Below are 14,185 nucleotides of genomic sequence, written 5' to 3' on the forward strand. Positions count from 1 at the left end.
AGTCTCTCTAGTCTCTCTGCAGTCTCTCCAGTCTCTCTAGTCTCTCTGCAGTCTTTCCAGTCTCTTTAGTCTCTGCAGTCTCTCCAGTCTCTCCAGTCTCTCTGCAGTCTCTCCAGTCTCTCTAGTCTCTCTGCAGTCTCTGCAGTCTCTCTAGTCTCTCTGCAGTCTCTCCAGTCTCTCTGCAGTCTCTCCAGTCTCTCTGCAGTCTCTCCAGTCTCTCTGCAGTCTCTCCAGTCTCTCTGCAGTCTCTCTAGTCTCTCTGAAGTCTTTCCAGTCTCTCTGCAGTCTCTCCAGTCTCTCTGCAGTCTCTCCAGTCTCTCTAGTCTCTCTGAAGTCTTTCCAGTCTCTCTGCAGTCTCTCCAGTCTCTCTGCAGTCTCTCCAGTCTCTCTAGTCTCTCTGCAGTCTTTCCAGTCTCTCTAGTCTCTCTGCAGTCTCTCCAGTCTCTCTGCAGTCTCTCCAGTCTCTCTAGTCTCTCTGCAGTCTCTCCAGTCTCTCTAGTCTCTCTGCAGTCTCTCCAGTCTCTCTGCCGTGTCTCCATTGCGAGTCTGAGCACTTTCAATCGGTTTCTGACAGTTTATGTGAATAACATCTATAGCAGTGTTCGGACTGTAATGTGGGTACCGTGAAAAGACGGAGCCCAAATGACTATAAAAACTGTGTAAATCGGCAGCTAGCAATAGCTGGCAGCCGAATGATGCATTTCCCCACTATCCATGGCGGCCTGGAGGGGGAATAGTATTTAACACTGACCGGACTATTGCAGGAGCAGGGTGATGGGTTATTCGGCTTTGCCCTGCGCCCAAAATTCCCGACAGCGTAATAAATTTATGCCCTTAGGCCCGTTTTGGGGAGAGCTTATGTTTTGGGTTGAGAGAATCCCTCCCAAACGTTGGGAGATCTCAAGCGCCGCAAGGAGAGAGTGCCGTCCAGCTCACCATACTGTTTACAGATGGAATGTTTAAGCCATATGTACTGCCCAACTGTGTGACAATGTTTAAAGAGGCCCTGTAGCGACATATAGTAGAATGCAGTAAAGAGGCCCTGTAGCAACATATAGTAGAATGCAGTAAAGAGGCCCTGTAGCAACATATAGTAGAATGCAGTAAATTATTCAGGATACACACTTTTAAGGCCTTTTTCTGGTGTTAGTATCAGAAACCCTTCCTATAACTGTATAGTGCTGTATATTGAATTTAGCCCCGCCCTCCTAGTAATGCTTAGCTTAGGCTAGTTATGAGAAATTACCCACCACAAGCATTCTGGGAGACCAGCTATATTTTCTACTGGCTTTAGAACTCCCAGTAAACAAACATTCTGCACAGATCACCTAATGGGACAAAAGCAGTTGCCACGTGTGATAAATTTCAGAATGTGAATCGGGTAAAGATTTTTTTTAATGGGCAAACACTGACTTAATAATTTATAAATGAAGCAATTGTATTTATTATGTTGTTCTCACTACAGTGTCCCTTTAATACAGTTGTGGGTTTTGTTCTTTCTCTGCACAGATGTCGTGGAGAACCCCTGGGCGATGGACAGCACCGGAAAGCAATCCCGCGTCATCAATTACACCGTTCCTGTCAACAACCCGCTGGGACCAAAAACCGCTCCTGCGGTGGAGACTCAGGTACAGCGCACTCTGCTGTCACTCCCTCTAACTGGAAGAAATATGTTTGCTGCTTCCAACTGGCAGGGTTACATGGCTGAAATGTAGATGAAAGAAGAAATACATTAGTGGCCATACATTAGAATGAATATGGGCAGATTCGACCAAGAGACAAATTTATCTCTAATCGAATCTGATTAGAGATAAATTTGTCTCTAGTCGAATCTGCTCTTACACTACAGGCCAATTTCCGTCCGATTTCAGCATGAAATCATCAGGGAATCGGCTGAGTCACTGCGTCCGCCTCGCCGCTGCCTGCCTCGCCGCTGCCGCCGGAATGTATAAATGTATGTAGTGTAGTGCATTTATAGATTACCTGTCCTGTAGCAGCTTCCGCACGGTGTCTGTCCATCTCGCCGGGAAACAGCTGCATACACGCTAGCAGAGCATAGTGTCTGACGTCAGCCTCTATGCGCCTTTGTGACGTCAGAGCGCCGCCGGCGTGTATGCGGAACCCGGCGAGATGGACGAAAACCACGTGGAGGCTGACAGCAGACCGTTAATGTATAAATGCACTACACTACATACATTTATACATTGTGGCGGCAGTGGTGGGGGTTTCGTCATCCCGTCGCTCGTTCGCAATTCGGCCGCCGTACCGCCGCGCACCCGACCAACCAACTTCGTCCCGACATCTTCCAGCATGCGCGATCGACCGTGCGGCCAATTTCTGTCCCAAAATTGCTCGCTCTATCGGTTGGGCATGCACTTGGCAGCACCAATTTTCATCCAAATTGATTATAATAATCGAATAGGATGGTCGATTGGTTGGTTGGCTAGTGTATGGCCCCCTTAAGACCGACTGCTACAGACAAAAAGCATGCATTTTCTCACACATGGAAACGAGGGGTGCACATTACACATTCTGCCAGGATAATATACTAGGTTAATTGACGACAGTTCCTACTAAAGTTGGCCATACACACATAGACACCCAAATTTCCTGCTATAACGATATGTGTATGGGCACCTATGGCGGTACCCAAGCTTCCACGGCTCTCTGCCACCCACCCAGTGTCACCTGACCTCTCTGCTACAAGACAAACAACATTTATATTGCCCTTTCCTCCCAGCCGTCTCATAGAGCCAGAGCTGCAGTCTTTAGGATGCACTCCATAGGCAGTAGCAATGTTAGGGAGTCTTGCCCAAAAACTCCTTACTGGCTTACTGAACAGGAAGAGCTGAGATTTGAACCCTCGTCTCCTGTGTCAGAGGCAGAGCCATTAACCATTACACCATCCACTATCCAGCCACCTAGCTCATAGTAGTTATGCCTCTAGAGTACCTCCTCCAGGTTCAGAGTAGTGATAGCTTCCTCCAAATGACATCAACACAATGTTTCAAATGTGAGCATAAAAGAGCAAAAGGCAATTCAATATGCAGAGCCAAAGTGTAGACTGCTTTTTATTTTTAAAACAAACAAATAAAAAAATCATAAAAAGAACACTTGCATACAGGGCCCATAACATGGGTACACCAGAAAAAAATGCACGTGTGTGTGTGTGCTGACCAATGGAAGGCCTAAAAGGATAAAAGGTGCCACCCGTCTCCTTCCCGACCGGTTTCGCACTCTTGCATTATGAGGGGATGATTGTTTGACATAGGTTTCTGCCTTCCTTGTGCTAATGTAAGTGTCCAACCTGAAGTGAGTTTTTTTTCACTTCAGGTTTGCTTTACAGTAAAAAAAAAAAGTAAAAACAGGGGGAACACAGGTTGGTTCTAAGTTGCAAAGCAGGAAGAAAGGGCGTAGGGGCCTTTTGGAAAAACGGTTGCTTCCATAGGCGCCTATAATAAAAGCCGCATTTTGTGTCTAGAAAGGGAAATTTGGGCGCATAGCCTTGGCCAATATGCTCCATACTATCGCTCCGACTCTGTGTGCCCAAATTTGCCTTCTTTTCTGTAAATCATGGCCTATAGAACAGCCACCATATGCGGCAAAGATGGCAAATTTCGGCACACAGAGGCACCTAAATAGTGGCCATACAGTAAAATGTTGATGCACAGAGGCGCCTGATAGAATCTCGGGCGCAGGGTTTTGTGGTAAAGCAAACTGCGGCACTGCATAGAAAATGTGTATAGTACCCCAGCGCAAAAAAGGGTGTGGAACTTGCCCCGGGCTATGCAAGCCCACTCGAGATGTAAGCAAATGACAGCACAGTACCTTAATAGAGGTTACATCTAGCGGGGCCCAGTTTATTTTTTCCTCCGATTTGGCCCCGTGAAAGGATGTGGTAACATGAGGATGGTTATGCTGTCCGGTGCGATTTTATTGGCGCATGGAACTACATTGCAGTGCAGCACGCACACCACGCACCCGCCGCTGTGATATCGGGATTACTTGAAATACAGAGATCGGGATTACAGCAAGTATTTGGGCAGCTAGATGTAACCTCTGTTAAGGTACTGTACTGTCATCTGCTTACATCTCGAGTGGGCTTGCATAGCCCGGGGCAAGTTCCACACCCTTTTTTGCGCTGGGGTACTATACACATTTTCTCCCTCATCATTGGGTCTGAGCCGACGCCACCTCTAGCAGCAACACATTCATCCACACAAGCGCAAACTTTTTCCTTTTTTATCCTGCGGCACTGCATAGCGGACGTGGAGCCCAGAACCAAAGAAAAAAAATCGCAATCGCTATAAAAATCGCTAACATTAAATTCAAAAGTACCAGCACTCACTACAAAAATCGCTATAAAGAACACTTAGCGATAGCATGTTGGGATCTCAAGTGGGCCCTAGCTGGTACTTTGCCTTGGTCGAGGGGGTGTTTATGGGACGAAGTTTGCCAAAGGATAGTTATGCAGTGTGTAAACTATATTGTATGTTTGCTTTTGTTTTGCTGATTCTACTATCCTTCCCACTTTAACGTTTTTCCCGATGCTCCAATCGCAGACTCTGCACACTCTGAAGGGGTCGGTCTACGTCATGGATACGCAGGTCGTCATGCACGGCATTCCTTACCAGGAGTATTTCTACACCGCACACCGCTACTGCATCTTCGGCCTGGGCAAGAACAAGTCCCGTCTCAGGTAGGTGGGCGGCGGCTCCTGCAGGATGAGTCACCGAGCGCCCCACGCGTTTCGCAGACAGGCCTGACGGCTACAAATCCAGCCCACGGAGCGTAGCAGCCCCCGACTTACTCATCGCGAATCCCCCTCATCTCCCGGCTCATACTCAGCGATGTCCTCGTGTCACTATGTGTACCGTGACAGACTGCCGACACCTACAGCTCCTAATGATCTCGCCATCCGCCGCCGCCGCTAAATGTATCCCAGCAGAAGCATCGCCACATCGCCCCGCTCCTCCCGCCTGCTGAGAAAATAACTCCTTTTACATCCGAATGAAACTGTAATGAGGACACAAGTAAAAGCAGCAGCGCTGCATATTCACTCTACAGAGGAAAAATCATATTTGGTTTCTATTTGCTAAAAGATTTTATTGAAGTGGACCTGAACTCCTGAACAGGACAGAAGGGAAACCTAGAGAAATGCACCCTGTATGTATTCAGAGAGTTTAGCCTGTCTAATTCCCTCCTCATCTGTGACTAATCACAAGTTGTAATTTGATCTCTCAACTGTGTCAGCTGGCTGCCTCGGCAGAACACCTAGTTTGTAAACACAGGATGTTAACCCTTTGTCTGCTTCCATAAAAGCAGGTTTTCAGATTTCACTGCAAATTTATTGCAGGATTTGTATCAGCGGTGACAAATACATGTTTTTCTTTCAAGGTTATTATGCTGCTGCTTATCTTTTAGAGCAGCGAGGAAGTTCTGAGTTCAGGTCCGCTTTAAAGGGAACCTGTAGTGAGAGGGATATGGAGGCTGCCATATTTATTCCCTTGTAAGCAATACCAGTTGCCCGGCAGTCCTGCTGATTTCTTCGGCTGTAGTAGTGCCTGAATCACACACCAGAAACAAGCATGCATCTAATCTTGTGAGACCTGATAATAATGTCAGAAACACCTGATCTGCTGCATGCTTGTTCAGGGGCTATGGCTAAAAGTATTAGAGGCTGAGGATCAGCAGGGCTGCCAGGCAACTGGTATTGCTTAAAAGGAAACAAATATGGCAGCCTCCATATACCTCTCACTACAGCTGTCCTCAGTGGCGTAGCTAAGGAGCTGTGGGCCCCGATGCAAGTTTTACAATGGGGCCCCCCAAGCACTCTTTACATAACAATTGATACGGCGCACCAAAACCTGCCAATGGCAACTACAGTGTCAGAGGTGCAAGAAGGGGATGGGGAACAGCTTGTTAATGATTACCACTATTCAAAGTATCTATAGAAGTGATTATTAGGAGCACAGGACCAATACAGAGCTTATACTGTAGTTGAGCGAGGGCCCTTCGGGGCCCCTCTGGCCCAAGGGCCCCGATGCGGTCGCTCCCTCTGCAACCCCTATTGCTACGCCCCTGGCTGTCCTTTAAAGCACAGCCTTTAAGCCCAAGGTAGAACATCTAGAGTATGAAGAGATGCCATTACCTCTCTTGTTGTCGTTAGTGTTACGTTTATGGCTTCAATCCACTAAGGACAGGCTGGTAAAAAAGACCGCCTTCGATATTTTACACTTTTTTTTCCAAGTTCAATAAGATTTCTCCACATGCAGCAAAAGTTCAGGAATATATCAGAAAATGTCTCACCAGCTGTGGAGCAGGTCTGGGTGAGGGAGGCAAAAACGGAGCTGGAAATTTGAGCACATCAGGCAACACCAGCGGCGTTCAGACATTCATTTGAGCGCCGTCAAAAGACGGCACCCAAATTACTATGAAAACAGCGTAATTTGCTGCCAGCGATAGCAGGCAGCCAAATTGCACCTTACCCCAGAGTTCACGGTGGCCTGGAGGGGTAATAGTAATCAACGCCACTGAGACTTTAGCAGGAGCAGGGTGAGTTTTTTTTTTTTTTTGCACCCAAATTTCCCGGCGGATTAATTACACGTACACAGTCTGGCAGAAAGCTGTGACTCTTCCTATAAGTGGTGTGCATAAGCCATTGCTTTTTATGTTCAGTACATCCCCGACATCTCTTTAGATGTGCATACATGGTAACTAGAGGGAGCTCTTTTGTGTACCAGTATACAGATATGCATATCTAAAGGGATACAGAAATGCCTTTTTAAATGTCTCCTTTTCCTGCTCTGCTGTTCTCAAGCCCCGCCTGCCACTGCATCGGATCAAATGGAGTGAGAAGCAGAGCTGTGTGGCTCTGCCTATTGGCTGTCTGTTACATCTATCTGTTACATCAGCTGTTAGGGCTGGAGATAAATACCGAACACTTTTACTTGATTTACCGAATGCTTTACTCTTTGTGAATTGGAATTTCTTGACATTTCTTGAGGTATTTACTGCACAAGTCAGTAATTTACCTCACTAGTCAGTAATTTCATTTTTCTGGGCGGTAATACTGGTAATTGTAGTGAACTGGCATTTGGAAAGGCGATCGGTAAAATCAGCCGTTTTCTCATTACCGAATGCAGTAATGCTTAGTGAATTGAAGTCTTGTCTTATTAAGTTATAAATAATCATTTTATTGAGGCTTCCCTGTTGTCTCAGCTGCTACCTGCTGCAAACTGCCAGACTTCCGGCACCGGTAATGATGCAGGATTGTCTATAGCGGAGTCAGATTTGCTGCAGGTAAAGGGCAAAGCATGATGGGAGCATCTGGACAACAAATGGAGCTCAGCCATTAGGCCTCATTCACAGAAATCGCTAAACGCTAACGCAAACGCTGAGCGATTTTCTGGCTTTTTTTTCCTCGCGATTTTCACTGTATAGAGAGCGTTTTTCCAGTGTTTTGCGATTTCTAGTTCAATATAAGCCTGCAGAATCGCTCCAGAATCACTCAGAAAATGCTGCAGGCTACGAGTTTGCGTTTCCGCAAATCGCTTAGATGAGAACACTTCAATATACTTTCAGTGTACACAAGTTTTTCGAAACGCTAGCGATTTCCAGCGATGTTGAAATCGCCTGAAAAGCGTTCTAGTGTGAATGGGGCCTCAAAGATCATTGGTGTAGCTGCAAAAAAAATTTAAAAATTAAAACCCCACCCCATTCCCAGCCTGAAGCATATCTGATTGGCCGCAGTTCTGTGTCTGTCTGCCCTGCACATGCCCCCTCCTGCCCCGCCATGCTGTGTTTTGCCTTGTGCGTACCACCAGCTAGTTTTCAATAAAAGCATGTATTTGCTTTATCTATTATAATGGCATTACTGATCATGGTGGTAACTTTTGGGTGGATCTGCCACGTTTGCTATGAGTTCACTTATCAGACAGTTCTATGTCCTCATCACCGGGACTCGGACTGTCCTTGTGAATTTCATGTTGTCCTTTGCTTGTCCTCAGGGTGTCCTCAGAGATCTGTTACCGCAAGCAGCCGTGGAGTCTGGTCCGCGCCATTATCGAGAAAAACGCGTGGAGCTCGATGGAGGATCACTTCCGTCTGCTAGGTGAGTGACTCGGGGTTTAGGTCATAACATTTCTAACAGCTGAGAACGACCAGCATTCAGAGAGGCAGGATGTGAACTCACCAGCAGTGAGGCCTGAGAAATGAATGCAAGGAAGCATTTTTTATTTTCGTTCCTGACAGCTTGGACAGAGGTTACACTTTTTTTTAGGTTTTAATTCCTGTCTGCTCCCATTAACAGGAATTTCTCTCTCTTCCTGTTCAAAAAGGAAGTGGGAAAATCTCTCCAAGGACAGTGGCCCTCAAAACTTCGAGCTGTAGAGCAGGCTATAGTCTTAACACTCATCAGGTTTCTCTGGCTTTTTCTTATTTCCTGTACGCCAGACCACAACAGAGCCATGTGAACCTGTGGTGGTCCATGGGGCAGGAAGCAAAGTAAACTCTCTGCACAAGCAACAGGAAATGTATTAAAATCAGGGGCGGCTGCAGCAATTAGTAGAGTGAAAAAGGGTCCAAAGGTGCCCACTAATTGCTCTCCCTGCTCTAGGTAATCTCTTGGAATATATGACCTATATTCCCCAACCGATAAAAGGGTTTGTTTCCAGTAAGTAAAGCTATAAACACACATCCTAGAACATTGAGGGATGATCATTGTCCGGACACACAGCTCGGCAGCCTGGTCTGCTCTATGGAGAGAAGGGAGGAGCAGTGAGAGTTGACCCACTGTGGGGTCTAAAACAGAACAGTATGGGGTCGGTTTTTATTAGTCCAACAGAAGAGATCCCTATTTACACCATGTATGGTTCAGGTTGCTTCCTTTAAATCCAAGACAGATGGAGATCCGGGCTGAAGCATTCGAGAGTACTCTATTTATTCACTAGAATAACAGCAGAACATACAGACTAGGCTGACATAATGTTTCGTGGAGTGATTTCCCCTTCCTCAGGGGTGCACAGGCAGCGGTGGCCTGAAACACTGTTCCTCCCTAGTCTGTATGCTCTCCTACTAATCTAGCAAATAAATGGGATAATCCCGAATGGTTGAGCTCTGACCTTTATCAGTCTTAAATTCACCATTTCCCAGGGGTGTTGTGGTTGGCCTGCTAGATAGGTGCCTCCTGAAGAACTTCATCCAATCAGTAATGGTGGCCTCTAGAGAAGTACTGAGCACCAGGCCACTTCCTTTATCTGCCTTTAATTCTTCAGACAGTGAGATGGTGTCACCAAGGAGTCCATCAGTCCTTGCTGGGAGATGGCCCTGTGACGATGGTGGCCATACATATAGCGACGATGAACAGATTAGACTAAGAGAAAAATCTTTCTCTAATCGAATCTGATTAGAGAGAGAACTGTCAAGCTGAAATCAGGAATCGGCCTTGTGACGCCGCATCCGCTGCCTTGCCAGCCCGGCGCTGTCCCCTTAATGTCAAATGTGCCTCCCGGTGCAGTTTACTTTACTTTTCCGTGTCCACCGCTGGCTCCAGGGTCCGCTGTCATCTGCATACACGCGCCCTGCATAGTTGCCGACGTACACATTACTTTTGGCAACCACGTGGGTGCATATGTATGCGGATTGCGGACAGAGCTCAGAACCAGTGGCAGTAAAGTGTAGTGCACCGGGCCTGGGGGCCACATTTGACATTAGGGGGGACAATTCTGAAAGTTTTGTCGCATTCTTCATTCGTCCTGATATCAGCTGTTACCGCCGCACACCCAATCAACCACGACGGCCCGCAGCATGTCCAATCCATACATGCCACCAATTTCGGCCCAAAATTGGTTGAATTGATAATTGGGCATGCTCTTGGCGACACTGATTTTCATGCAATTCGATAATTAATCGGCAGCCAAGTCGATTGATGTATGGCGCCCTTAACAGCAGCCGCATTTAAACGGTGCCCTCTGTGAACTTTAATCACAATAGCTTTACACAGTAACCAGAATCTGTGGTTTTTTAACCTGTGTTCAGGTGTCGGTGTGCCCTAATGCCCAGTATCAAGAGAAATCCGGCATTTACCGGCCAGCCTGCCGGAACGCTTGCATTAAGCACTTTGGTTATGTCAGATACGGCTGCGCACCACAGCATAAAGCCTCCAATGTATAATTCATGTCCATTAGTGGGTTTCCGAGCTCTTTGTTCCTTTGCCAGAAGTTATCCTGACCTCGTTGGGCATCGAGTTACATTGTGTGATCGCAGATTTAACTATTGCATCAAGGAGGATGTGGGCAGCTGGCCGAGGCAAAGGCGGGGGAAAGGCGTGGCTCTCAAATAGGAGGAGGAGCCTGTAGAGCAATAGTGAGAGTTTAAACGCCAATGAGGAGATATGGCCCTCAAATGGGAGGAGGAGCCAGTAGAGCGATGCAGGCAGTTCACAGGCCAATGAGAAGATATGGCCCTCAAATGGGAGGAGGAGCCAGTAGAGCGATGCAGGCAGTTCATAGGCCAATGAGGAGGTATGGCCCTCAAATGGGAGGAGGAGCCAGTAGAGCGATGCAGGCAGTTTACAGGCCAATGAGAAGATATGGCCCTCAAATGGGAGGAGGAGCCAGTAGAGCGATGCAGGCATTTCACAGGCCAATGAGGAGATATGGCCCTCAAATGAAGGGAAGCCAGCAGAGCCATGGTGCCAGCTCATAGTCCAGTGAGAAAATTTGGCACTCGGATAGGAGGAGGAGCCAGCTGTGGAATCAGATTGGCCCATTTGCAAGTTACATGAACCTTCTGATTGGTCTCACAGTACAACTGCTCCCCTTAGATACATTTGTAGGGTTGCTAACATGAGGGTAATCTCATAGGTTATATCTTGTCCTCCCAGCTGACGCTTTGCCCTCTCTGTCTCCCCCGCCAGGTGAGGCGCTCGTCAAGTTTGAGCAGTCCTGTGTGGAGGAGCTCGGGGTACGGGAGAAGCCAACGTTACGGCGGCGCAAGCGAACACTGAGCTGGAAGAACCACCACAGTGACCCACTGATCACAGCCCCGCCTCCCCTGGAGAGCGACAGGGTGACGCGTCACTCCAGGACGTCAGGTAAGAGGAGGGCCGATGCCGGGCTTCTGAGGAAGATCCAGAAATAATGGCTGAAGAGGAAGGTGAATGCGCAAATGATAAACGTACCTGTGAATTATTACAATGAAACGCATCTCTATCAGAAATGTGCCTAATAAGTTAAAGTGAACCCGATGTGAAAGTGATATGAAGGCTGCCATACTTATTTCCCTTTAAAGGGCAACTGAAGCGAGAGGGATATGAAAGCTGCCATATTTATTTCCTTTTAAGTAATACCAGTTGCCTGGCTGTCCTGTTGATCTTCTGCCTCTAACACTTTTAGCCATAACCCCTGAACAAGCATGCAGCAGATCAGGTGTTTCTGACAATATTGTCAGATCTGGCAAGATTAGCCGCATGCTTGTTTCTGGTGTGATTCAGACACTACTGCAGCCAAATAGATCAGCAGGGCTGTCCGGCAACTCGTATTGTTTTAAAGGAAATAAATATGGCAGCCTCCATATTCTTCTCACTTCATTTGCCCTTTAAACAATACCAGTTGCCTGACTGTCCTGCTGATCACTTCGGCATCAGTATTGTGTGAATCACACACCTGGAACAAGCATGCAGCTAATCCGGTTAGATCTGACAATAATGTCAGAAACACCTGATCTGCTGCATGCTTGTTCAGGGGCTATGGCTAAATATATTAGCAGCGGAGGATCAGCAGGAGAGCCAGGCAACTGTTATTGCTTAAAAGGGAATAAATATGGCAGCCTCCATATCACTAAAGGCAAAGCTACGGCATAGAGTAGAGTGTAAGGCCACGTTCACGGTGGTGCGGTGTAACAGCCACTTTGTAACGTGGCTTATCGCACTGCAATGCACCACCTTTGCAGTGTTATTTCCAAATAAAATATTGGCGCCAAACATTGTGATAGGGACATAATTTTAACGGTTTTATAACCGGGACACATGGGCAAATCAATTTCATGGATTTTAATTACAGTAGCATGCATTATTTAAAAACTATAATGGCCGAAAACTGAAAAATAATGAAGGGGGTATCAGCTACTGATTGGGATGACGTTCAATCCTTAGTTACGGTTTCTTGTTAAGCCTGCGAAGCTACGAAGGCTCGGCATTGTTTGACGTTCTCTCTTTTTTTTTTTCCTGGATGAGATATTTTTGGAAATATTTAATCCTGGTTGACCTCGTTAGCACGGCGATGGATCCGCTGTGGATAATCCCATTAGGCTGGGCTGTGTGGTTAAGGCTTCCACGCGCTCATTGTGGTAATTAAAGATCAGACCTGGAAATAAAATGAATCTGAGGATTCCTGATCCCTCGCAATGAAAGCACGATTGTTATGTGTTTATCTAAAAAGGGTGTGTACAATATGTATGTATGTATATATATATATATATATATATATATATATATATATTATACACACATACAGTATATACAGTATATCAATACCACCTGATTCCAGTAACACGATCAGGAGAGACCACTTGTTAGTAGTCTGGTGTTAAGCCTGGTACACACTTTCAGGGCTGGTGCACACCAAAACCCGCTAGCAGATCCGCAAAACGCTAGCAGATTTTTAAACGCTTTTTTTTATTTTTATGAGGCGTTTTGCTAGCGTTTTGCGGATTGCTGCTGCGGTTTTCAGTATAGTAGATTTCATATATTGTTACAGTAAAGCTGTTACTGAACAGCTTCTGTAACAAAACCGCCGGCAAAACCGCTCTGAAGTGCCGTTTTTCAGAGCGGTTTGCGTTTTTCCTATACTTAACATTGAGGCAGAAACGCATCCGAAATCCAAAAAATGCCTCACCCAGGCATTTTTCGTTTCTGCAAAACGCCTGCCGCTCTGGTGTGCACCACCCCATTGAGATACATTGACCAAGCAGATCCGCAGCCGCAAGCGGATCTGAAAACGCCCAAAAAGCCGCTCGGTGTGCACCAGCCCTCAATCATGATTGGCCAATCACTGACCAATTTTACTACCTTCATGTAGTATTATGCTAGTTAAACACTATGAGATTTTTTTGGCAGATTTACTGTCAGATCGATTATTTCCAACATGTCCAATTTGCTTTCCGATCGTTTACCAGACGGAAAATGATCGGAAATCGATCGGAAATCAGATTGGACATGCTAGAAATAATCGATCTGACAGCAAATCAGCCAGAAAATATCATAGTGTGTACCCAGCATTAAAGGGGAACTGAAGTAAGAGGTATACGGAGGCTGCCATATTTATTTCCTTTTAATAAATACCAGTTGCCTGGCAGCCCTGCTGGTCTATTTCTCTGCAGTAGTATCTGAATAACACCAGAAACAAGCATGCAGCTAATCTTGTCAGATCTGACTTTAAAGTCTGAAACGCCTGATCTGCTGCATGCTTGTTCAGGGGCTATGGCTAATAGTATTAGAGGCAGAGGATCAGCAGGGCTGCCAGGCAACTGGTATTGCTTAAAAGGAAATAAACATGGCAGCCTCCATATACCTCTCTCTTCTTTTTTCTCCTGGCGGACTCAAAGCGCGATATAAATGCTATTTGTCTTGTCTTCCCTTTAAGCTGAGCAGCCTCTGATGTCTGCAGCATTCAGTGTTCATTCGTATGGATGCTGTTGTAGGGGGATGAGGCAGAGAGAGACGTATCAGTTAGTTGCTGTTGTCACACCTGTGTCCCTTTGTGAGATGATCCCATCTCTACTCCTCAGCTGCATATATTATTATACCATGCTGAGGTGCAAATGTATTCACAAACTCTACATACATTTGAAGCCCTACCTAAGCCTCTCAATTGTTATGCATATGATAATAAATTAGTATTAATCAGGGCTGTGGAGTCGGAGTCGGAGTCGTGGAGTCGTGCAATTTTGGGTGCCTGGAGTCGGGAAAAAATGCACTGACTCCGACTCCTAATGAATTTGTAACTGTAATTAAAATAGAAAATATGATAAAATGTTCTATTTCTCAGATAATAGTCATTAAAAATAATGTATATATACAGTAATAGCTGTGCTTAGTCCACAAAAATGAAATAAACCAATCAAAATGAGTTACTTGTGCTGCTTCAATAAAGCAGTCCCCGTATTTTTAAGGTCAGATATACAT

At 46.1% G+C, this 14,185-nt stretch overlaps 1 protein-coding gene across 11 annotated transcripts in view; it reads left to right on the top strand.

Annotated features, from left to right (window-relative positions):
• GRAMD1A (GRAM domain containing 1A) overlaps nt 1–14,185 on the top strand; it is a 264,618-nt gene that overhangs the window by 226,469 nt on the left and 23,964 nt on the right. For all 11 annotated transcript variants that reach the window (XM_068241916.1, XM_068241918.1, XM_068241917.1 and 8 more), the window contains 4 exons: nt 1,510–1,628; nt 4,563–4,699; nt 8,010–8,113; nt 10,919–11,095. In XM_068241916.1, the coding sequence (XP_068098017.1) occupies nt 1,510–1,628; nt 4,563–4,699; nt 8,010–8,113; nt 10,919–11,095 (537 nt within the window). The remainder of the gene's footprint in view (nt 1–1,509; nt 1,629–4,562; nt 4,700–8,009; nt 8,114–10,918; nt 11,096–14,185) is intronic.

Source organism: Hyperolius riggenbachi, chromosome 6 (genome assembly GCF_040937935.1).
Source record: "Hyperolius riggenbachi isolate aHypRig1 chromosome 6, aHypRig1.pri, whole genome shotgun sequence".
Lineage (NCBI taxonomy): Eukaryota > Metazoa > Chordata > Amphibia > Anura > Hyperoliidae > Hyperolius > Hyperolius riggenbachi.